The sequence below is a fragment of the Rhinopithecus bieti genome, unplaced genomic scaffold, assembly GCF_001698545.2.
Source record: "Rhinopithecus bieti isolate Rb0 unplaced genomic scaffold, ASM169854v2 scaffold_11919, whole genome shotgun sequence".
Lineage (NCBI taxonomy): Eukaryota > Metazoa > Chordata > Mammalia > Primates > Cercopithecidae > Rhinopithecus > Rhinopithecus bieti.
In genome coordinates this window covers 182113-204832 of record NW_016807055.1, presented here as the reverse complement: position 1 = coordinate 204832, position 22720 = coordinate 182113, and the positions used below count along the sequence as shown (strand labels likewise).

Here is a 22720-nt window from a genome sequence, read left to right as displayed (position 1 = left end):
TCCTGGGCTCTGCCTGCCCGCTCTGCTCCTTGGTGGAAAATGAGGAAGTAACAGGCACAAGCAGGAGGCTGCTGAGCTGGGAGCAAGGACCAAGGCTCCACTCTGGCCCCTCCCACCACCCACTGGCAGCCACCTGCCTGCCCAGGCCACCTGTCTCTTGCGGGGTGGATTGTGTCCTGCTTTGTAGAGTAACTCCTGTAAAAATAAGCAACCTAAACAGCCTAGAGAAAGGGACAGTAATCTGACCCCGGGCTGTGTGTACCCCACAGGGAAGGGGTGTGTCTGTCATACTTCCCCTGCTTTGATTTAGCTCTGAAGTGCAGGGGAGACCATTTTCCCCACTCAGCAACAGCAGCCTGTGAAGTAATGGGAGGCAGTCCCCGCTGTGGGACCATTACCACTATCATTTCTATAATGCTTTCCTTCTGAGAGGCTGAAGTCACCACTTCCCAACCCTGATAGCCCCACACTGGCTCAGGAAGTGGGTGTTGTGGAAAGAGAATGGGATGTGGAATTAGAAAGTCTCACTTTCAGTCCTGGCTCTGCTATGTAATTTGCTTGGTGGCCTTTGGCAATCCCTGAGGCTCCATATTCTCCTCCTGAGTATAAGGAGATTTTACCCCAGAATGACTCTAAAACTCATACACATATTATTAATCTTATTGGCTTAATTGGACTGGGTTTAGGCAAAACTGTGAAACAGTAGTGTTAATTTAGCATTTTCTACTTTTCAGTCAGATTCCCCGTTTTCTCAAGTTCCCCCTTTCCACTCACCCTTGAAGCACCCAATAATGTCAGGCAGCCCGTCAAGAATATGGCCTAGAAAACTAATATACATTAAAGGGCTAGTAGTTTAATCTTAATAGTTAAAATAGTCTACATTTATCAAGTGCTCACTAAGTGCCTGGCACTAAACATATTTTCTGTAGTTTTCACAACAGCATCATGAGGTACGTAACTATTATCCTCATCTTACATGTGAGGAAACTGATCTAGAAGTCAGACACTTGCTAGGAATTGCACAGCTAATTTGCAAAATTTGGGATTCAAATGCAGATGTGTCCGATTCTAAAAACAGTGTTATTTGTTTATTTAATCTTTTGGAGGCACTGAACCCTAGTGATTAAGAGCACAAAGTCTGAACCAGATGGCCTGGGTTCAGAGCTCAGTTCCTTCACATATTGCTATATGACCTGGGCAAGGACCATGTCCTCATCTGTAAAAGGGGAAAAGAACAGTGCCACCTCATAAGATTTTGTCAAAATCGAATGAGTTAATGTATGTAGGGCTCTTAGAATAGTACCAGGCACATAGTAAGCACTAGGTAAATTATAAAACAAAATAAAAGCAATTACTGATAATCAGAAAAAAGCTCAGTTTAGAATAACATGAAAGAAAAGGAGCATCCCTTTGTGCTCACCAGTCAACTTCACTTTTCAGTTTGATGGGAGGAAATTCTTCAAGACGTTTGTACATAATTCCACACAAATGCACACAATTACAGAAGTTTGTTATTTTCACATGAAAAGGGCAACTTGTATTTTTCACCTAACATTTTATCACAGCTGTCTTTCTGTCAGTACCTATGGAATTACTTCATTCTTATCAGCTGCAGAGTGCATGCCAGGTATAGATGTGGTGTAATTAAATCATTCCTCTACAGATTATCTGTAAATGATGCTGCCATGAGCATTTTAGGTTGTTTATCTTAGTATGTACAGGACAGTGAAGCCCTGGAAGGCTAACTTTGCTTTCAGAGATTGAGTTGGTACATCCAAGCAAGTCAGGTTTTTCTCTCAGTCTGGCTCCTTTTGTATAGGGGAGCTGGTGAAGCATAAATGCTTTCTGTTCCCTGCATTTCCCTCAACCATCTGCATTCCTCCTGCGCTAGAACAAGGCGCACAGCTCATCATCACCACCCACTCCCAACCCCGGGGTAGCCCAAAGCATCTAAATAAAGCCCTTTCCAGTCATAACTCAAGAAGGCAGTCAGGTGGCCATTGCCACTAGGTTTTACACACATTTGTTTCCTTTCTCTTCATTTTCATAATCAAGCTCCCTGCCTCCCTACAACTCCTCCCTCTCCTTTATCTCTACAGGCATCTCTAGCATCAACAGTCTGTCCCCAGCACTTTTTTTTTTTTTTTTTTTTGAGATGTAGTTTTGCTCTTGTTGCCTAGGCTGCAATGCAATGGTGCAATCTCGGCTCACTGCAACCTCCGTCTCCCAGGTTCAAGTGATTCTCCTGCCTCAGCCTCCTGAGTAGCTGGGACTATAGACACATGCCACCACACCCGGCTAATTTTTGTATTTTTTTTTTAAGTATATGTGCTGTCAAAGCCAGCACTAATTTTTGTATTTTTAGTAGAGGCAGATTTCACCATGTTGGCCAGGCTAGTCTCGAACCCCTGACCTCAGGTGATCCACTGGCCTCGACCTCCCCGACCTCCCAAAGTGCTGGGATTATAGGCGTCAGTCACTGTGCCCAGCCCCCAACACTTTTAATCTCTGCCTTCTCTGTGTTCCCACAGCACTGGGAGCTCTGCTGCAGCCCATCCTTGTCTCACTCCAGATCCATGCCATGTTCCCTGGTAGGATGAAAGTCCTGGTAATGTGGTTACCTTCATACCTCCCAGGGCTAGTGATGTTTTCCATATGGTAGATGCTCAATGAATTTTTAAAACTTTGTTTATATTTTAAAATATGTTTTGAATTTGTTTTAAATAACATTTTACATGATAAAAATAATATATGCTGGCCAGGCATGGTAGCTCACACTTTAATCCCAGCACTTTGGGAGGCCAAGGTGGGTAGATCACCTGAGGTCAGGAGTTTGAGAGCAGCCTGGCCAACATGGTGAAACCCTGTCTCTACTAAAAATACAAAACAAAAAAACAAAACAAACAAAACCTTAGCCAGGTGTGGTGGCACACGCCTGTAATCCCAGCTACTCAGGAGGCTGAGGCAGGAGAATTGCTTGAACCCAGAAGATGGAGGCTGCAGGGAGCTGTGATGGCTCCACTGCACTCCAGCCTGGCCGAAAGAGTGAGAGTCTGTCTCAAAAATAAATAAATAAATAAATAAATAAATAAATAAATAAATAAATAAATAAATAAATTTTAATAAAATACGTACATAATAGCTGGGCGCGGTGGCTCATGCCTGTAAGGGCCCACAACTGTTTGGTAGCGGATGGGCAAGCGAATCAGTGGAGGTTAGGAGACCAAGATTCGCATCGCTGCTTAACGACGGTGGAATACCCTGCCTCGTACAAGAAATAGCAGAAAAATAGCTCAGGCGGTGTGGTGGTGGCGGGTGCCTGTAGTCCCAGTTACTTGGGAGGCTGAGGCAGGAGAATGGCATGAACCCAGGAGATGGAGCTTGCAGTGAGCCAAGATCACACCACCGCACTCCAGCCTGGGCGACAGAGCGAGACTCCGTCTCAAAAAATAAAAATAAAAAAAACCCATACACACAGACACACACACACACACACACACACACACACACACACGCTTACTGTAAGGAAAAACTGGAAAGGAAAGCTGAGTAAATAAGGAAATTAAATCATCTGGAATTCCTATCCAGAGATGTTCTGGTATATTTCTGTGAATTGTTGAATTAAGAAGCTAATTAGTGGAAAAAAAAAAAAGCTAGTAATTAGACTGAGGATGTAAATGGGAAACAGGGTCCAGAGTTTGGTGATAAGAATAAGTCTTGAAATGGGTGGTTCAAATATAGACAATCAGGTTGAGGTGTACTTTGCATAGAAAATGAGCCTGTGTTGTCAAGAAGTTCATCTTTTTTTCACTCTGTCACTATTTATTCAATAGTATTTACTGAGGATTAGTAAGCCATAGTCCTCAGACAATGATTTCTCTGGCCAACGTGATAGTAAGTATGCAGCTATCACACAGGCCTTTTGGAAGCTGAGTTGACTTCCCCGCCTAGTAGACTGGACAGCAAGTTCATGGCTAGCTCTTCAGGGGCAGGCACCTAGGGGGTAAGGCTTCTGAAATTATTGCAGAATTTTGCCTTTCTGGTTCATATCAGTGTGGCCAGCTCTTTGTATCAGTAGTTATGATATATTAACTTCAGGGAATTCTCAATCTTTCCTTCTGCAATTGTTTAAGTTCAGCTTTTCTGATTGGTCTTCCTTGGTGATAGCTTAAGCACTTGTTATTCCTTACCTGTTACTGTTAGGGCTTGGCAAAGCAAGAACTTTAGGGATTGTTCCTTGTTAAAGGGCATTTCATCTAACGCCTACCCCAGCTGCCTGTTAACTAGTGCTGTTACGGGATGGGACTCAACCAATTACTTTGTGGCAGGAAGGGATCAACTCCAGGTTGCGTGTTCCCTGGCAAAGCCTCTTGTGCTGCTCAGAAGTCATTGTTATGCTGTCCGTTCATGTGTCTCTTTGGCAAAGGAACCCAGGGTTTCGATATTTAAGAATTTAAGTGTGGCTGGGTATGATGGCTCACGCCTGTAATCTCAGCACTTTGGGAGGCTGGGGTGGGTGGATCATTTGAGGTCAGGAGTTCAAGACCAGCCTGGCCAACATGGCGAAACCCCATCTCTACAAAAATACAAAAATTAGCCTGGCATTGTGGCAATTGCCTGTAGTCCCAGCTACTTGGGAGGCTAAGGTGGGAGAATCCTTTGAACCCAGGAGGTGGAGTTTGCAGTGAGCTGAGATCATGCCACTGCACTCCAGCCTGGGTGACAGAGCGAGCCTCCATCTCAAAAAAATAAATAAATAAAAATAAAATAAAAGTTTAAGTGAAGCCTGGTTGTGGACTTGAAGAAATTTGAATTCTAAAATTGTTTATAGCATGACCAACATCCAGGGGATTATATTTATTTAGCCTTTGGGGAGCTTTATGATGTAATATAAAGGTGAAAAGCCAAAGGAGTTCATTCATTCAATAAGTACCGAGTGCCAGGCCCCAAACTAAGAACAAAACAAACAGATGTAGATCTTAGAGTCTATAGAGCAACAGGTATTCAACAGCAATAACAGAAATGAATAATTACCAGCTGTGACAAATTCCAGGAAGGAGAGGGTGCTGTAAGGCACATATAACCGGGGAACCTGACCTATGCTGGGTGTCAGGGAAGGTTTCCTAGGGAATAGAACATCTGGTTATTTAGTTTGTGGTACCTGAGTCTTCTCACCAGTAAAATAGGGATACTACCCTCTTTGACTCACAGAGACACTATAGCAAGAGTGGTCATGGACAAGAATGAGCTCTGAAAAATGCTCAGTGTGCCTAAAACTGAGTTTGTCCCTCCGGCCAAAGGCAGCTGTTCTCTAGCTTTGACATCTGTCACCAAGCCAGGCAGTTATTCAGGCAATCTGACTGAAGACCTTTGATCATTCTCCTCTACTCTGTCAAGCAGCAGGGGTCAGACAGACTTGGGTTAGCTTTGGTTCTGCCATTTAAATCTCATTTGAACTTGAGTAAGTTTCTTAATTGGTAAAGTCACTTTTCTCATTTGTGAAATGGGGCAAGTATCGGTTCATGGCTTAAAGCTTGTAAAGCAGTTAGCATAGTAGTTGGCATGTAGTTACTTCTAAACCAAGTATAACAAATGTTATTGTAATTGTTATCATTGCTAATTATTAACTTTTTTTTTTTTTTGAGACGGAGTCTGGCGCCCAGGCTGGAGTGCAGTGGCCGGATCTCAGCTCACTGCAAGCTCCGCCTCCTGGGTTTACGCCATTCTCCTGCCTCGGCCTCCCGAGTAGCTGGGACTACAGGAGCCCGCCAATCGCCCTGCTAGTTTTTTGTATTTTTTAGTAGAGACGGGGTTTCACCGTGTTAGCCAGGATGGTCTCGATCTCCTGACCTCGTGATCCGCCCGTCTCGGAAAGTGCTGGGATTACAGGCTTGAGCCACCGCGCCCGGCCATTAACTTTTTTTTTGTAATGGGGGCTCACTGTATTGCCCAGGCTGGAGTGCAGTGGCTATGCACAGGCTCAATCAGCACACTCAGCCTCAAGTTCCTGGCTCAAGTGATAGTCTGCCTCAGCCTCCCAAGTAGCTGGTACTACAGGCATGCACCACAGTGCCTGGAGCTAATTAATAACTTGTCAATTATTTCTTTGTAATAAATTTTACCTCTATTCCCACCAGCTTAGAGAAAGCCCTTGTCATTTGGCAAGAAGTGATTCCATAGCCTTCTGATCAGTGCCCCCAACTTGGCTCTCACTTCTCTAATTACTTCTACTTGCTTCCAAAAATAACAGCATTTTGCATATGTCACAGCTTTTAATATTATCATTGAAAAAACATTTGAAGCTTATAGCACAAAGAGCTAAACTTCCTAATATGGAAAGAAGTCCTAGATAATTGATAAGAAAAAGACCTACAAATGTGTAGAAAAACAGACATACAAATTCCAAAAAAGAAAAAAAAAGTCTACTAAACATGAAAAGATAAGCAGCCTCATTTATTATAAAAGAAATGTAAATTAAAATTACACTAAAAGTCATATTTTACTTATCAAGTTGACAAAAATTGAAGGTGTTATTAATAACACCTTCTGGCCAAGCTGTGAAGAAATAGGCATTTTCTTACATTGCTGGGGAGTAGAAATTGGTACAATCCTTCTAGAAGGCAATTTGGCATTATTTGTCAAAATTACAAAGGCATTTTTAATACAGACAGGGGTTCTGTCCCTCGGACTCAGCAATTTTACCTCCGGAAATTTATTTTTCAGAATACTTGCACATTGTATTTATTGTCGTATGGTTTGTAATAAGAAAGGACTGGAAACAAGCTAAATGTCTGGTAAATTATGGTTCATCTCTTCAAATAAATGCTATGCAAAAAAGAATGAAGAGAGTCCCTCTGTACTAATATAGGAAAATCTCCAAGATATATTAAGTGGTTTTTAAAAAGCAAGGTGTAGAACAATGGGTACAGTATGTTACTTTTTGTGTAGGGAGGGGGTAATAATACACGCACGTGTGCACACACACACACACATAGAAACTCTGGTAGGCACATACAATATTAATAGCAGTACTTATCTCTAGTGGGAGGGTGTCTGGGTAGATGGGAGACAGAGGTAAGAGGGAAACTTTTCACTGGATACCTTATATAGTTTTAGCTTGTGAACCATACTGCAATGGTTCTGTGAATACTACCTAGTCAAAAAATTATATTTAAATTACTCCCACTATTAAACCATTAACATATTGAGCATCTACTGTGTGCCAGGCCTAGGGGATACAAATGTGAATGTGGTTGTGGTTTGATGGAAAGATCCACTGAGCTTAAAATACCTGATTTAGGTAGGGCATAGTGGCTCACGCCTGTAATCCCAGCACTTTGGGAGACCAAGGTGGGTGGATCACCTGAGGTCAGGAGTTCGAGACCAGCCTGACCAACATGGTGAACCCGTCTGTACTAAAAATACAAAAATTAGCGTGCGCCTGTAATCCCAGTTACTTGGGAGGCTGAAGCAGGAGAATCGCTCGAACCCGGGAGGCGGAGGTTGCAGTGAGCCGAAATCACGCCATTGCTCAACAGCTTGGGCAACAAGACCGAAACTCCGTCTCAAAAAAAAAAAAAAAAAAATTCCATCTGGAATTGATTGGGGATGGGGGGATTCAGTTAATCCAGCATCATTTACTGGAAAGACAGAGCCAATCTGACCCCCAATACAGCACAGCAGCACCTGACATAAATCAAGTGACCACATATTGTAAATCTGTTTTCGGACTTTATTCCATTGGTCAGTTTGTCCATCCTTCTACTATTTCTATGACTTTATAATGGGTCTTGATATAAGATAGTGTTAAGTCTTTTCCAGTGGGCTCCAATTTTTCACCCTACCAAACCATCTAGTGCTGAAGTGCCACCGCCAACTCGCACTTTGCTTTCAATACGTCCATGCGAGTGCGATTGATTTGCCTGTTTCCGTGGCTGGTTCATTTGTGGTTACCTGGGTCTTTGTCTCATCAAAGCCCTTCACACTGAAAGCCAGCCAGGTGTCTGCAGACGAGCAAAGCAGATCTGTTGGGTAATTAAATAACGCGGGGCAGGGGGAGGAGTGGATTCGACGAGGTTGTCTCTGGAGAGAGCTTCAGAAAGGAAGTGATCGAGCTATACTTGAGGACTGGCTCCTTGGGGAGATACGAAGAGAGCCAAACTCTAAAATCCGGGCAGAGGGAGGGCCTGGCGAGGTCACCGAATGTAAATGTCTCGGGGGGTTCCGCAAGGCAGCGCGAATCGGCTCGCCGGGGTGGGGCCGCGGAGCGGCAAATCACCAGCTGAGGGCCAGAGTGCGCGCCGCCAGCTCAGAGCTGCGCCTGCTGCTGGCCGGGCAGAGGACGGGACGGGGGCTGGAGCCGGAGCTGCGGGGCGCACCGGCTAGACGCGCGCGGGCTTCTCAGCGGGCACGCCCCGCGGACCATGAGCGTCCCCTGCTCCGGGAGCAGCCGCGGCGCGGGCGGTGCGAGGCCAGCCGCGCGGCGCCTCTGAGCCCCAGCGGGAGGTCCAGATATCCGGAGAGCCCGAGTGCCCAGCTCCGCGCCGAGAGGTGAGTCCCTGCCGCGCGCCGACCGTCCTCGGGGTGCTGTTCCTCCCGGGGCGCCTGGGCCTCCCCCGCCCCTGTGAGGACACGCTAGGAAGTTTGTTGGAGAAAGTTACGCTCTGGGGAGCCGGCGCTTGTTGGTCGCCGCCCACCCCCGCCAGCGGATTTGGCGTTGGGGGCGGGGGTGACTGAAGTGGGGCCGGGGCTTGCGCTCTCCCGGCCCTCCGAGCGCGCTGCGACTCCCGGGACGTGGCCCAAGGCGGGGAGCGCTCAGCGATTGGCAGCCAGGCGTCTTGCTCGGCGGCACTCGAGCGGCATCTTCCCGGGCGCTGGCCTCGCCCGACCTCCTGCCCGTCGGGGCTGCTCTGCCGGCCACCCCGTCCCGTCCCTCCCGGCCCCTCTCCGCAGAAGCCGGCCGGAGTCGGGGAGATGCGAGGGCCCAGAGCGCTCCGCTGGAAGCCCAAGGCTCCGAGGAGGCGAGTTTCTCTGGTAATCTCTTGGGAAGTTTGCAAAGAAAGCGAAGGAGCCTGCCCTGTAACTGTTGACAACATCTCCCTCCCTCTCTCCCTTTGTTGAGAAAGAATGAATAGTTGGTTGTGTCGCTCCCTCTGCGTCGCGGTGGGGAGTGGGGAGGGAAGGCAAAGGAAGGGAGGGACGGTGGGAAGGAGGTTCCGATATATCGTACAGCCCATCTCTCCTTACCCACTTAGGCCGCTGAGGGCGCAGCCGCTTTAAAATGGTGTAATCAGGTGTAGACACTTGTCCAGGAGGAGGTTAAGCGGACTCCGAAGCATCTGGCCAGGCGGTGTGTTGTGTGGGGCGGGTCATGGTTGGGGTTTCGGGGGTGGAGAACTCGTGTTGGCGTTAACTCGCTTGAAGCAAGGTGCAAAGGAGAAAAACCGTTTTCCTAACCTCAGGTCTGTTTTCGCTTAAAGCTGTTAGCTGAGATGGAAAGTAGAGCCGTGCATTCAGAGTCTTTTAAACCTTGACTTTATCTCCCAAGGCTACACAGACCTCCCCAAGAAAAGTACATTGGCCGAGGGAAGGTCAGTTTGGGAGCTGATAGCCTCCCTTGTGTTGCCTGGGACTGAGTTGAGATCCTGGGGGCTGGGGGAGGCCTCAGTGCTGGGGGTGGGGCCCAGCTCAACACAGGCCCAAGTGGGAAGGGGCTACCCAGGTAACAACGGGGAAGCCCACAGGCAAAGCGCTTGTCCGCGGGCGTGCCGGGGGGTATTGAGGGTAACGTAAAGACCTTGCCAAGCCAGGAGCTCCCACACCACCCCAACTCCAACTTTCTCTAAACTGCTGTTGAGAAGGCTAACGTTTCCAGGATGACTAACCAAGGTCTAAATCTCCTGTTCACAAAGAAAGAACTGCTTGTCAAATGGATGCTAATCTTCAGAACCTTATCGGGTAAATCCTGTACTGTGTTGCTCGAAATACAATCCATGGAGGAATTATTCATACTTGAATCATTTGGCTAGACTTCATAAGTTTACTTCAAAAATAAAGGGATACTCTTAATTCCTAAACCCAAGCAAAACTTCATTTTAAGTGGATGAGCATTGTAAGTGAATATGTGTGGTTGTTCCATCTCCTCTCTCCATGTGACTCTCCAGAGAAGATAAAAAACTACAGATCCAAGTTGTAAATTCTCTGTCATGGGGCAGCTGAGACGGTTACATTTCCAGAGTTTAAAATATAATGAAAAGTTCTTAAAGCCCACATCAGATAACCATTATGAGTTAAACTTGAAAATATCCCGTTTCAGAAATAAAAGAGTAAAATCCAAACAAGTGGGCTGCTTATCTCTGCCTCAGCTTGCAAGATCATCAGTTTCTCTGAGACATCATTGTAAAGCAAGTGAGTTGGGCCTCAGTTCACAAGCATTTCAAAACCCAGCAACTGACCAGGCCCAGGAAGGCAGCACATATGGTAGAGTTTGTCAGGCTCACTCTTGTTCCTGATGGTCACATGAGTCTCAGATTTTCATATCAAGATGCAGAGTCTTTGACTTTTGTATATTGCAGACTATGGCATTAGACTGAGTCAGGACGTTGTGTCTGTTTTCCTGCACAGTAGAGAGAAGTTAGATGGCCAGACTGGGCTTTATTCTAAAGACTGCATGTAGGCTCACTTGGTTTGCCTGTACGTGTGTCTGTGTCCATGTCCTACTTGGCTTGGTGTCTTTGCACCTATTGTTCTAGGTTAAAACGTTTCCCTCCCCATCCTTCCCAGTTGCAGTCTTCGTTTGTGAACTCTCAGAGTTACTTCCTTTGTGAACTCTCAGTATAACAGAGATACAGTGACTCTTACCTGACAAGATAGATAAGAGCAGCTCCTGCCCTGCTTACAGGGGACCTGCTATTTACTAAGTACTTGCAGTATTTCTAGAACTTTGTATACACAATCACTTTTAATTTTTACAACAATCTTATCAAATAGCTGTTAAGTCATTTTTTAAAATGAGAAACTGTCAGAGAGGTTGAGTAACTTGTCCCAGGCCATACAGCTAGTAAGTCAGTGGCAGAGTAGAGATTTGAACCTGTAGAAGATACCTGCCTCCAAAGCCTAGGTTCTGAGTCATACCATTTTATTTTTAAAAAATCAAGTGGTACATAAGAAGTATATAATGACTAGGGACATTGAGACAGAAACATTTCCTAGTGGAGAAAACATGGGAGCCAGAGACTGGAGACTTGGGTTTAGTCTCCATCCACCACTTGTTCCTACAGCAAGACCTTTGCATTTGCCGGATCCCCTGCCTGGAACCCCCCTTCAGACCTTTTTTTGACTGGTTCCTTCCCTTCCGTTTTTTCAGGTCTCATGTCATTGTTACCTTTTCAGAGAGGCCTTCCCAGTCCACCCTAATGTAAAGTAGCCCTCCACCCCCAAGAGTCATCTTTTGTCAGTTCATCCTGTTTTATGTTCTTTAGCCTGCTTACAACTTGGATGTTACCTCATTTTCTTGTTTGTTTAGGTTGGATTCCTCCATAAAAGCAGGACCTTGTCTAATTTATTATGCCCTTAGCCTTTGTACACCTTGAGCCCGCAGAGAATATATATCAAATGAACATTTATTTCCATTATCTAGAAAAATGAACTGGGAATTACCAGTACTTATGGTCATTACTTATTGTCTGCTTCCTCCAGAATATTGTTAGCTTCATGAGAACAGACCACTTCTGTCTTGTTTAATGCTGTCCCCAACACCTAGCACAGTGCCAGCCATAAAGGAGACCCTCTGTGAATGTATGTGTTGAAGAATGAATGTTTGTGTTGATTGAGTGATACCCCTTCATCATCATTGAATTCTGTTTTGCAGGTAAACAATTATGACTGAATTGCTGTGTACCAAAGAGACTCACTAATCCAGTGGTTCTCAATCCTGGCTTCACATTGGTCAATACTGGAGACTAATGCTAATGTCCCACCCACAGAGATTCTCATTTCATTGTTCTGGGCTGAGACTTGGGCATCAGGATTTTAAAAGCTTCCCAGAGGATTCTTATGTGCAGCCAGGTTGAGAACCAATGGTTTATGTTTTTATAATAGAACTCATTCCTTGCTTTGGTCCTTATAGACTTGAAGAAGCCAGGGTGAGAGAGAGCAGGGATATAATTCATGGGTATTGTATGATTCCTGACAGTTTAAGAGGTACTTTCACAGCTGTTATCACATCTGATAATAACAAGTTAAGGGATCTACTCTCTGGTTTAAATATTCCCTTTATGTTGATGATTCCTAAAAATCTCCATCTGCCCCCACTTCTAATTCTGCATACCAGTATCTAACCTCCTCTTAGACTAAATTGCTTATACCTCACATGCAGCAGCTCCAGTGTTGCGCTTGGTTCCTGCAGGGGTCCCCTTCTGAAACTACTCGGCATGTTACAGCATCGCACCACCTCCTGTGGCTGTAGGCTTCTTCCTTCCAGCCAGATGCCTCAAGCTCTGATGTCTCATCACTCTCTCCTTCCTCTCCCTTTACCCAAATGCTGTCCCAGGTCAGACTTCTTCATTGTTCCTCCATGGGTTTCACCATCAGCCTCAGTAACCTCTCTGCCTCCTTTTTCTCTCCCCTCCAGAACAACCAGAGTCACCTACTTGGGTACTGACTGGGTTCTGTCCTTCCCTGCCAGATCTTCCCTAGCACTTACAGTCAAGTCCAGACACCTTGGCAAGGCCTTCAAGACTCCATGGTCTGGTCCTAACCTAAGTCGTTTCTGGGAAATGCTTCTCAGCTTCACTCGAGCCACAGCACACAACTTGGAGTGTCCTGAGCCTGTGGGGACACTTCCATGCCTTTATACATCTGCCATTATAGCATTGTCCCGGGAGGCTTTTCCCTACACGTGAACTTTTCAAAATGCTTTGTCTCTATTGTTGCCCTCTCTGAGCCATCTTAAGTCCTTTTGTCAAAATTAATTGTTCCTTTCAGCATAAGGGTCTCTACAAATTATTCTCTCAGAGTTCATAGTCAGGTATTGGGTCTTAGGTATCTTTTTTTCTCCAGGTGTCTTGTATGAAATAGGCACTTAAATGTTAGTTGAATTGAAGGTAAGAAGGGGAAGTATTAACATCCTTTGTTATTGGAGAATAAATTGAGGTGTTGGTAACTTGAAGGACATTTTAGAACACTTTAGGGCAATCCGGAAGTCTAAATAGATGTTGGAGAAGCAGAGAGGAAACAGGCTGCCAAAGGCACTGGTGCTAGGGTGACTTTTGCCCATCTTGCTATCTTGGAAATAGATTTGATCAACAGCATGGCCCTATGCACATGAAGAAGTTCTGTAGAGTGCTGCAGGCCTCCCCACGAGGTTCTTTGAAGTGACCCAGTCCTGTCTGTGAAGAAGGAAGGTGCTGATAGCTTGAACAGGAGAGAATTCACAACTGTGGGGTGTGTGTGTGTGTATGGTGGAAGAATCCTAGTCGGTTTACGTCACTTGCGTTCAGGCAGGGTGGCTAGGGAGTTTGGTTTCCTTACTAATATGGATGGTTAGCATTGAGCAAGTGTTGACAGTGTGCCAGGTACTGGCCAGAGCTGGGAGGGGCTGCACAGGACTCTGTCCTATTGTTCTGCACCTACTGTGAGCAGGCCTTCTGTGTGGTACCAATTAGACATGGAGCAGGCAAGCCCCAGAATTACTGGATTTGACAATGAACCGAGGACAGGGTTAGGATTGTACGCCTTTAATAAAGATGCTCCTTCTATCTCACCCCCAGCACTTCTGTGCTTCTCACTATCTCATGTGGAAGCAGTGGACATGTGTGTTTTGTTGTATACACACATACACATGTGTTTTCTTTACACACTCTAATGTCATTGTCGCTGCTTCACTTCTGTCAACTTGTGGAGGGTTGCGTTCTTCTTGGTTGTCTTCAAGCTGCGTCCCAAGTCTGCAGTTCCTTTGTAGAACTGACTGTGCAGTAGTGCTATTAAGTGAGAATTTTCACTCGAAGCTGTTCCATGAATAATGCAGTGGAAAGGGTGGTCTGCGAGGAAAGAGGGCTGCAGGACTGGAGAACAGACTAAGGGGCAGCTCTCCTCACCAGCCCAGGGGAAGGGCTGTGTGTTGGGCTTGGCCACCCTGCAGTGCTGTCCAGACCAGAGTCTGATATCATGACTATTGTAAGACAGATCCTGGAGCCTCTGTCTCCAGGAGCCAGCCCTCTTTTTTTTTTTCTTTCGCCTCCTATTTCTTTTCTTCTGTATATTGGCCTTAAAAATGTGTTATATAATTTGTCTTAGGCCAAAACCGTAGTTTGCTTTGGAGCTGGAGGCACTGACTCTGCTTAAGGTAAATGCTTCTATTCATGGTCCTAGCTAGGAGGGAGTGTCGGGGCTACTTGCTGCACACAGCCTCATGTGCCATTCTCCTTTCCCTTTCCATGCCTCCTTTGCCCACCATTTTTTTTCTTTTCTTCTTCCCTTTTCCTGTCTATTCTTCCCTGACTGTACAGGCACCCATGGGCATTACCTAACTCTGCTGGGGGCAGGCAGATCTTGACCCCTCTGTACATGTACATGCAGCATGTACATGGGCACCTCAGTGGCTTTCCTTTGCAGCTGAGCCTGCTAGTGTATGGCAGAATTGCCCACCTCCTGACCCCTGACCCTAGCCCGTGTTCACTAATTAGAGTGCATTGATTTATTTATAAACACTGGGTCTTTGCCAGAAAAATTCTGTCCCGTCATCCTGGGTAGCACAGCTGAGGACTGGTCTGGCACTGAAGACAATTCTAGCGGCTAACGAATTTCAATAATCCCTGCCTGTTCTTATCATTTACACTGCTGTGAAAATATGTGAGCTAATTATCTAACAGTTTATAATATTTCTTTCATACATTTATTACTGCAACTGTGAGTCCTCCCTTAATCACCTTTTTTTTTGCTAGTTGTGCTTTTCCATCAGTCATCTGAAATAATAAAATAATAAATAAGTAAACTTCCCATTCTTATTAGACTCCACTAGTGATACATTAAATGTGGATCTGTTAATGGTCTGTGAATATTTCATTTTATGTGGCATATTTCCGTTTCCTTTTGTTAGTAGGAAGTCAGTTCTTGTGACTCTCGTAGATTTATATCTTCACTCTTTTCTTTCCCCCTTAGAGTTGAGAATTATGGCTGCAGGAAAATTTGCAAGCCTTCCCAGAAACATGCCGGTGAATCACCAGTTCCCCCTGGCCTCGTCCATGGACCTTCTGAGCAGCAAGTCCCCTCTCGCTGAGCATCGCCCAGATGCCTATCAAGATGTGTCTATACATGGCACCCTTCCACGGAAGAAAAAAGGTCCTTCTCCCATAAGGTCCTGTGATGACTTCAGTCACATGGGTACCCTCCCCCACTCCAAATCCCCACGGCAGAACTCACCTGTGACCCAGGACAGCATCCAGGAAAGCCCATGGCAGGACCGGCACTGCGAAACCTTCACATTCAGGTAACTTCTGTAATTTCACTAGTGAAGATGATTTGCCTTAAAGGGCTTTTAAAAAGGTTTTTATGGCTGGGTGTGGTGGCTCACACCTGTAATCCCAGCACTTTGGGAGGCTTAGATGGGTGGATCATGAGGTAAGGAGTTCAAGACCAGAGCAACATGGTAAAACCCTGTCTCTACTAAAAATCAAAAAATTAGCCAGGTGTGGTGGCGTGTGCCTGTAATCCCAGCTACTCAGGAGGCTGAGGTAGGAGAATCACTTGAACCCAGGAGGCGGAGGTTGCAGTGAGCTGAGATCGCTCCACTGCACTCCAGCTTGGGCAACGAAGCGAGATTCCGAAGTTTTATTAGAAAATGTCAAACATACACAAAGTTGAGCGAATAATTTAATTAACTCCCAGGAACCTGTCACCCGGCTCCAACAGTTACCAGCTCAGGGCCAGTCTTGTTTTGTCTGTACTCCCACCTACTTCCCTCATCTGGTATTATTTTGAAGCAAATCTCAGATTTAATATTATTTTGTCTGTAAATATTTTGGTATGTTCCTTTCAAAGATAAGGACTCTTATGTTAAAAACTATATAACCACAATGTAAAAAACTATTAACACCTAAATAAAAATTGGCCACTTCTTAACATTATGTAATATTTGAGGGTATTTAAAAATCCAACTTCCGAAGGATTCAGCGGGCAAGCGAGTGTAATCCACAGCCATCCGTTCTTGGGCATGGTGGCTTCTGATCGCGGGGGTCCCGAGAATCTCCCGTCGGCCGAGTAGCAGCCAGGAAGGGGAGGCCGGGATTTTTTTTTTTTTTTTTACCTGTTGGTCGCTTAAATCAAGGGCCGCCGGACCGGAAAGGGATGGAGGGACCGGGGATCTGGGGACTCAAAAATGCGTTGAGGAAAGGGAGCCTGTGGAAATAGACTCGAGTCTGGGCAATGTCGTTTCCTAGAGAATAGTCTCTAAGTAACTTCTCGGTAAAGTCTTCACGGAACTTCCAGACCACACTTCCCTACTGGGAGACTTTTAGGACCCGAGACGTGTGCAGGCTTTTCCAGCCAAAATGAAATTTAATCCCTTTGTGACTTCCGACCGAAGCAAGAATCGCAAAAGGCATTTCAATGCACCTTCCCACATTCGCAGGAAGATTATGTCTTCCCCTCTTTCCAAAGAGCTGAGACAGAAGTACAACGTGCGATCTATGCCCATCCGAAAGGATGATGAAGTTCAGGTTGTACGAGGACACTATAAAGGTCAGCAAATTGGCAAAGTAGTCCAGGTTTACAGGAAGAAATATGTTATCTACATTGAACGGGTGCAGCGGGAAAAGGCTAATGGCACAACTGTCCATGTAGGCATTCACCCCAGCAAGGTAGTTATCACTAGGCTAAAACTGGACAAAGACCGCAAAAAGATCCTTGAACGGAAAGCCAAGTCTCGCCAAGTAGGAAAGGAAAAGGGCAAATACAAGGAAGAAACTATTGAGAAGATGTAGGAATAAAGTAATCTTACATAAAAGCTTTGATTAAAACTTGAAACAAACAAACAAAAAAAAAAATCCAACTTCCTCTATTAAGTCCCTTAAAAGAAAGCCCAAGTACTTTCTTTTTATCATAGCATCAGATTCTGAACTATGTCCATCCACTTCTGTAGAGATGCTAGGATGTCTATAAATTAGACCCCATGTCTCCTTATATTTAGTTGTCAGCAAGCTGAAATAAAATTTTATATGGATGCACCATCAGGTCAGCTTCAGAATACTTTAGGACAAGAATTGATTTTTCCCTCTCTGTGACAGAGATCTGGGTAAATGAGTCTTACGGTTGTAAATGCTTTTTTCTGGGTTTGTAATGGGCCTGGCTGTGACTGGTTTCTGCCTGTTAGAGCTAGTTTGGAAACTGCACTCCTTTTCCTGTTGGGGAAGATCAGCAGCCTGTGATGCTATCTGGTAAAGAATGGGATGGTTTCTTTTGTTATCTCTCTTTTTGTCCAAGCTTGTGGCAAAGCCGCTTGGATCCTAGCTCATGTATTTGTTCAGTATCTGTATGTGGAGCACCTATATTAGAGTATGTTGATTTTATAAGCCCCAGGGCTTACCAGGAAAATTCTGCTCAGTCCTTCTGATTATCTTAAGTGAAGGGCTGGTCCAGCATTGAAGACATTCTAGTAGCCAAATTATTGCACAATCTGTTCTTGCTCTTTTATAGGGTGGTGGAAATATGTGAACTAACAGGGTAGCAGTGGAGCATCTGAAGCAATGTCTTCCCAGAGTTTACATTCTAGTGAGCGAATTAGGTAGTATGTACAAATAAATATGACAATTGCAGATTATACCAAATGCTATAGAGGAAATGGAGTGATATGCTGGAGATTTATCGGAGGTGGTATATTTTTGGCAGGATAAACAGGTTTCTGAGATGATATTTAAGCTCAGATTTGCATAATGAGGGAAAGCAACCAACCATCAGCCTTCCAGGCTGTTGCAGGCATAGGGAAGTCAAGTGCAGAGAACTGGAGGTGAGAGCAAGTTTGGCACGTTTGAAAACCCCAAAAGGAACTGGAATGGCCTGTGGCTGGACTGCAGCACCTTGAGAGGAGAACAGTGTAGGTGTTGGTACAAAGCTAGGTGAACAAGAGTTCAGAATTCTCAGTTCCATAATTACAGTAGTACAAGAAGAAAATAAGTGGATAATCTCCATAGAAACCACTAGAGAGCCCTGAACTACTTCTGACACCAGATTGGGACATTCCTTGGGGTATCCTGGGGGTTAGAAGGTCCTGGACCCCACTCCACAAAATCTAGGTGGGTGACCTCCCAGCTCAGCTGGCAGACAGCCACTGCTGGAATGGGTGAACATGGAGGTGCATACCTGTACACAGGATTGTTAATATCGCCTCATTGGCACGTAAGGCACGTAAGGGGCAAGAATGTAGGAGGTGAGCAGCAAAGTCAGGTAACTTGGCCTGTTAAAGATGAGCACAGATGCCAGGCTGCATGATGTGGAGTCAGAACCAACTGTTAGCTAGCTTACGGTGGACCGCTTTTCATTTATTAACTTAAACTGCCCTGAGCTAGGTGTCTACCGTGTACTAGACACAGACAGTTTATAGACTTACTCACTGAAGTTCTGAGGCCCTGGCTAGATGCCAACTCTTACAAAGGGAAACTCACACTAGGGGGGTGGGTGGGGAGGCAGTAGTAATGGAGTCACCCTTCCTATCTTGGAGAAGTTCTTGGTAAACACCCAAGGTCCAAGCTGTCAAGCTGCCAAGAGTGTAAAGCTTTTTGATTTGAAAACTGACTTGGACAGAGGTCATATTTCTGTAAAAGATCTTATCAGAGGGTGGGCGCAGGTCCTGAGTTTGAATTCCAGGCTGTGGAAGACTTAACAAGCACTCCTGGTTTAGGGTTTGTTTATGATTGAGAGCTATATTAATCCAAATTCACATCTTTTTTCTTAACTAAAAATATCTTATTGTTAAAGATGAATACAGGAAGTAACAAATGCATATCCCTCAAAAATTGTGCTGAGTGAGAGGGCATATGGTTCTCTGTCAAAGGGTCATAAAGTCCTACCCCGCTCTGTACTACTATTAATGTATTTATTTTTCTGACACATTAAAGAAAAATCTCCTGAGGTGTTCTTAATTTTGAGAAGTTCAAAATACCTTATATTCTTTTTTTTGTGAAGTATTCTTAATAAGATTATAAGCTGCCTCAATTCCTTTTTGAAACCAGCCATGATATAAACAAAGTTTTTGTGTATGAAAAGCTAGGACCAAGCAGCCTGAATGAAAACCCAAGGCTCTAGAGAGGGAGGTTTTGCCAAAGGTGCCACGACAGAAATACAGTGAGAGACATAGAACTTCTCATTCAGCTCTTCCAGTTGAAAGGAGCTGCAAAACACCAACCATTCACTCCAGCTCAGTCACCTCTTTTTCTCTTTTCATAGTGAATTCAGGGGTTAATTTGAGTTGACAGTGACTTGCCCAGATGTCAGCTCTGAAAACATTGCATCTCATCATGTTGGGTATTGGCATGAAGACAGTGGGCCGCCTTGGATGTCTCCTGCCTCCCCAATCTCACTCAGAGGGAGGCCCTCCAGATAAGCACCTCTTTGTCTTGTGAAGTACTCTGTTGCAAGTTTGCTCTTTTCCAAAAAAATATGTTTAGCTTGTTAATCATTTAAAAGTCACCTTTATAGGCCGAGCGTGGTGGCTTACGCCTGTAATCCCAGCACTTTGGGCAGCTGAGGTGGGCGGATCATGAGGTCAGGAGTTCGAGACCAGCCTGGCCAACATGATGAAACCCCATCTCTACTAAAAATACAAAAAGATTAGCCGGGCATGTTGGCGTGCGCCTGTAATCACAGCTACTTAGGAGGCTGAGGCAAGAGAATCGCTTGAACCCGGGAGGTGGAGGTTGCAGTGAGCCAAGATCATGCCTCTGCACTCTGCCTTGGGTAACAGAGCGAGATTGTGTTTCAAAAAAAAAAAAAAAAAAGTCACCTTTATTATAATTGAGCATTCATTGAACATACATCCTATCAGAGGCCCAAGACAAAGCAGAGGAAGTCTCTTCTTTGATCTTAAAACTTGCATGATTAAGCTGTCATATCTACATGTGTCATTTCCTCCATTATTCTTCCATTATTAATTATCCTAATAATTAATAATAAACATAATTATCCTAATATTATCAATTGTTATCACCTACATTTTATAGTTTTCAGATAGCTTAAGGGATATGTTCATAAACTACCTTGTTTGAACATTGTAACCCTGTATGAGAGACATAGCAGATTTCATTATGAATATTGTTATCACCATCATCAGTATCATCATTTAGTGTTGAGGAAATGGGTTCAGGGATGTTGAGGCACCTAAGATCATACCTTAATGGATCACTGAGCTAGGATTAGAACCCAGAAAGTATTATAGGGTCTTCCCCAGACAGTGTGTTCCATAGCCTCCCAAGAATGTCGGCACCCGCTGTGGGCATCCTCTGAGCTATCTTCTTGCACAGTGATCAGTACCCTGCTTGTATTCAGTGCCTTGGACACCTACTTTGGAGAGAATGGAGCCTTGCCTGCTGAGAGCCAGGCAGAAGGCAGGCCTGGAAGGGGAATTGGTCTTCTCTTTTGGTGACTGTTATCTCTTGGCTTTGTTGTTGTCTTGGCTGCCCTTGGATGTACTTGTGGTTTTGAAAGGTGGCCAAAGCCAGAAGCCAGGGAGCTCTTAAACCTGCTGCTTGATGTCACAGAAGGAGCCTTTGTTCTGCAAGCAGACCCAGGTTTCTCTAGAGGTCTGCAGACAGGATTTCCTCTTGACGTTCACATCGTTCAGCTGATATCCCCTTGATTCATTTATCTTCAAGGATGAATTATTATTATTATTTATTTTATATTTTCCATAAGTTATTCGGGTATGGGTGGTGTTTGGTTACATGAGTAAGTTCTTCAGAGGTGATTTGTGAGATTTTGGTTCATCCATCATCCAAGCAGTATACACTGCACCCTATTTGTAGTCTTTTATCCCTCGCTGCCTCCCACTCTTCCCCCCAAGTCCCCAAAGTCCATTGTATCATTCTTATGCCTTTGCATCTCATAGCTTAGCTCCCACGTATCAGTGAGAACATACGATGTTTGGTTTTCCATTCCTGAGTCACTTCACTTAGAATAATAGTTTCCAATCTCATTTAGGTCACTGCAGATGCTGTCAATTCATTCTCAAGGATGAATTTGTATTCAAATCTGGAACCTTCCTTGGACTGAGAGGAGACTGGTTCCTGTTGTCGGGATGTCTGTGTTGCTAGGATAGCTGAGGGATCAGTGCTTGAAGACCATTCAGGTCTTTTTCCTGCTTGTGGGTACATGGAGGCACACATTCCTGGGAACAGCTGTGAGTGCCTAATTCCTTCTGCCTCTTGTGCTGTGGGAGCATGTGGTGGGACAATGTGGTGTTTCATTAGTTTGCATGAGTGGAACTGACTGACTCATCACAAGTGTTTTAACTGACAGTGGCCAGAAAGTCTGCAGAATTATCCCTAGTTAAAATGAGCGGTACATTTTCCCAGGCAGTAACTAACCTACCCTGTCACAATGTCAGATCTTCAACGTTGAAGCAAAGATGTAAGGTCCAGGATCTATGCAGCTTTTTCATCTAAAACACTGATTTAAAGCCCTAACTCTGGATTGTCAATGCCCTCATCTGAAAAATGGTTTTAGTTATTCTTCTTCAGTACCACTGATTTCTGTAACTACTGCCTTCTCCTTAACAAAGCAAGATGTTCCCTCAGACACTCAAATACACCAGCCTTTAGCTCAGGGTTAATCAGAAGGATGTATGGTGTGAAGGTCCACATGCAAACATCTGCAATTTATTTATACCCAGCATGTCTGCTGTCTGCAAACTGGAAGCTTTTTGTGTACTTTTTGGAGAAAAAAATTGGATTTTGAGTTTAAAAAAAATACTGGGCCGGGCACGATGGCTCCTGCCTGTATTCCCAGCACTTTGGGAGGCCGAGGCAGATGAATCACCTGAGGTCAGGAGTTTGAGACCAGCCTGGCCAACATGGTGAAACCCTGTCTCTACTAATAATACAAAAATTAGTTGGGCGTAATGGCACATGCCTGTAATCTCAGCTACTGGGGAGGCTGAGGCAGGAGAATCACTTGAACTCGGGAGGCAGAGATTGCAGTGAGTCGAGATCTCACCACTGCTCTCCAATCTGGATGACAGGAGTGGAACTCCATCTAAAAAAAAAAAAACAAACTTTCACTAGATTAATAGATTCTATTTAATAGACGGTATACTTACTGAGTGAGCATAGTGACAATGGCTTTTTAACAGCCCAAGTTCAAGAATGTTTCTGGAAAGTAAGAGTCCATGGGTTGAATTGATGTTTTTGTAAGTGTAAATTTGAGTTTTACTAACATTTTGAAATACCCCCTTGGTGTTTGAATGCAGCTGTTGCGAATAGTTTAGTGAATTCCAAGGAATGGTGAATGTCCTGGCCCCTGGTGGCCCCCGGTGTGCTGAGGTCAGGAGCAGCTGGGTCAGAGGTGAGCTCAGCCCCTGCATCTCGCGCTCCTCCTGGGTTGAAGTCCAGAGTGTGGAAAGTGCCTGCAGATCTACCAGCTGTCTGGTGGTTGTCCTAAATCCTCTACTGACAAGGATGATTTGAATCTAAATGCCAGGATCTACGCATTCTCAGCTGTTCTGGGGGAAAAAAAA

At 44.9% G+C, this 22720-nt stretch overlaps 2 protein-coding genes across 3 annotated transcripts in view; both read left to right on the top strand.

The window, feature by feature from the left end:
• The window catches only part of BCAR3 (BCAR3 adaptor protein, NSP family member), a 150113-nt gene that overhangs the window by 15144 nt on the left and 112249 nt on the right, over nt 1-22720 (top strand). The window contains exons 1-2 of one of the 2 annotated variants that reach the window (XM_017879773.1): nt 8232-8550; nt 15160-15487. In XM_017879773.1, coding sequence (XP_017735262.1) covers nt 15171-15487 — 317 coding nt within the window. In that variant the 5' untranslated portion in view covers nt 8232-8550; nt 15160-15170. Of the gene's footprint in view, nt 1-8231; nt 8551-15159; nt 15488-22720 lie in introns of those variants that run through there. The other variant, XM_017879775.1, reaches the window with a different exon arrangement.
• On the top strand, nt 16187-17030 carry LOC108534427 (60S ribosomal protein L26-like). The gene has a single exon (XM_017879778.1). The coding sequence runs from the start codon at nt 16548-16550 to the stop codon at nt 16977-16979; it is 432 nt and encodes a 143-aa protein (XP_017735267.1). The 5' UTR covers nt 16187-16547; the 3' UTR covers nt 16980-17030.

Excerpts from the sequence above, each read along its gene's own strand:
- LOC108534427 (XM_017879778.1), top strand. The coding sequence starts at position 16,548 with ATGAAATTTAATCCCTTTGTGACTTCCGACCGAAGCAAGAATCGCAAA.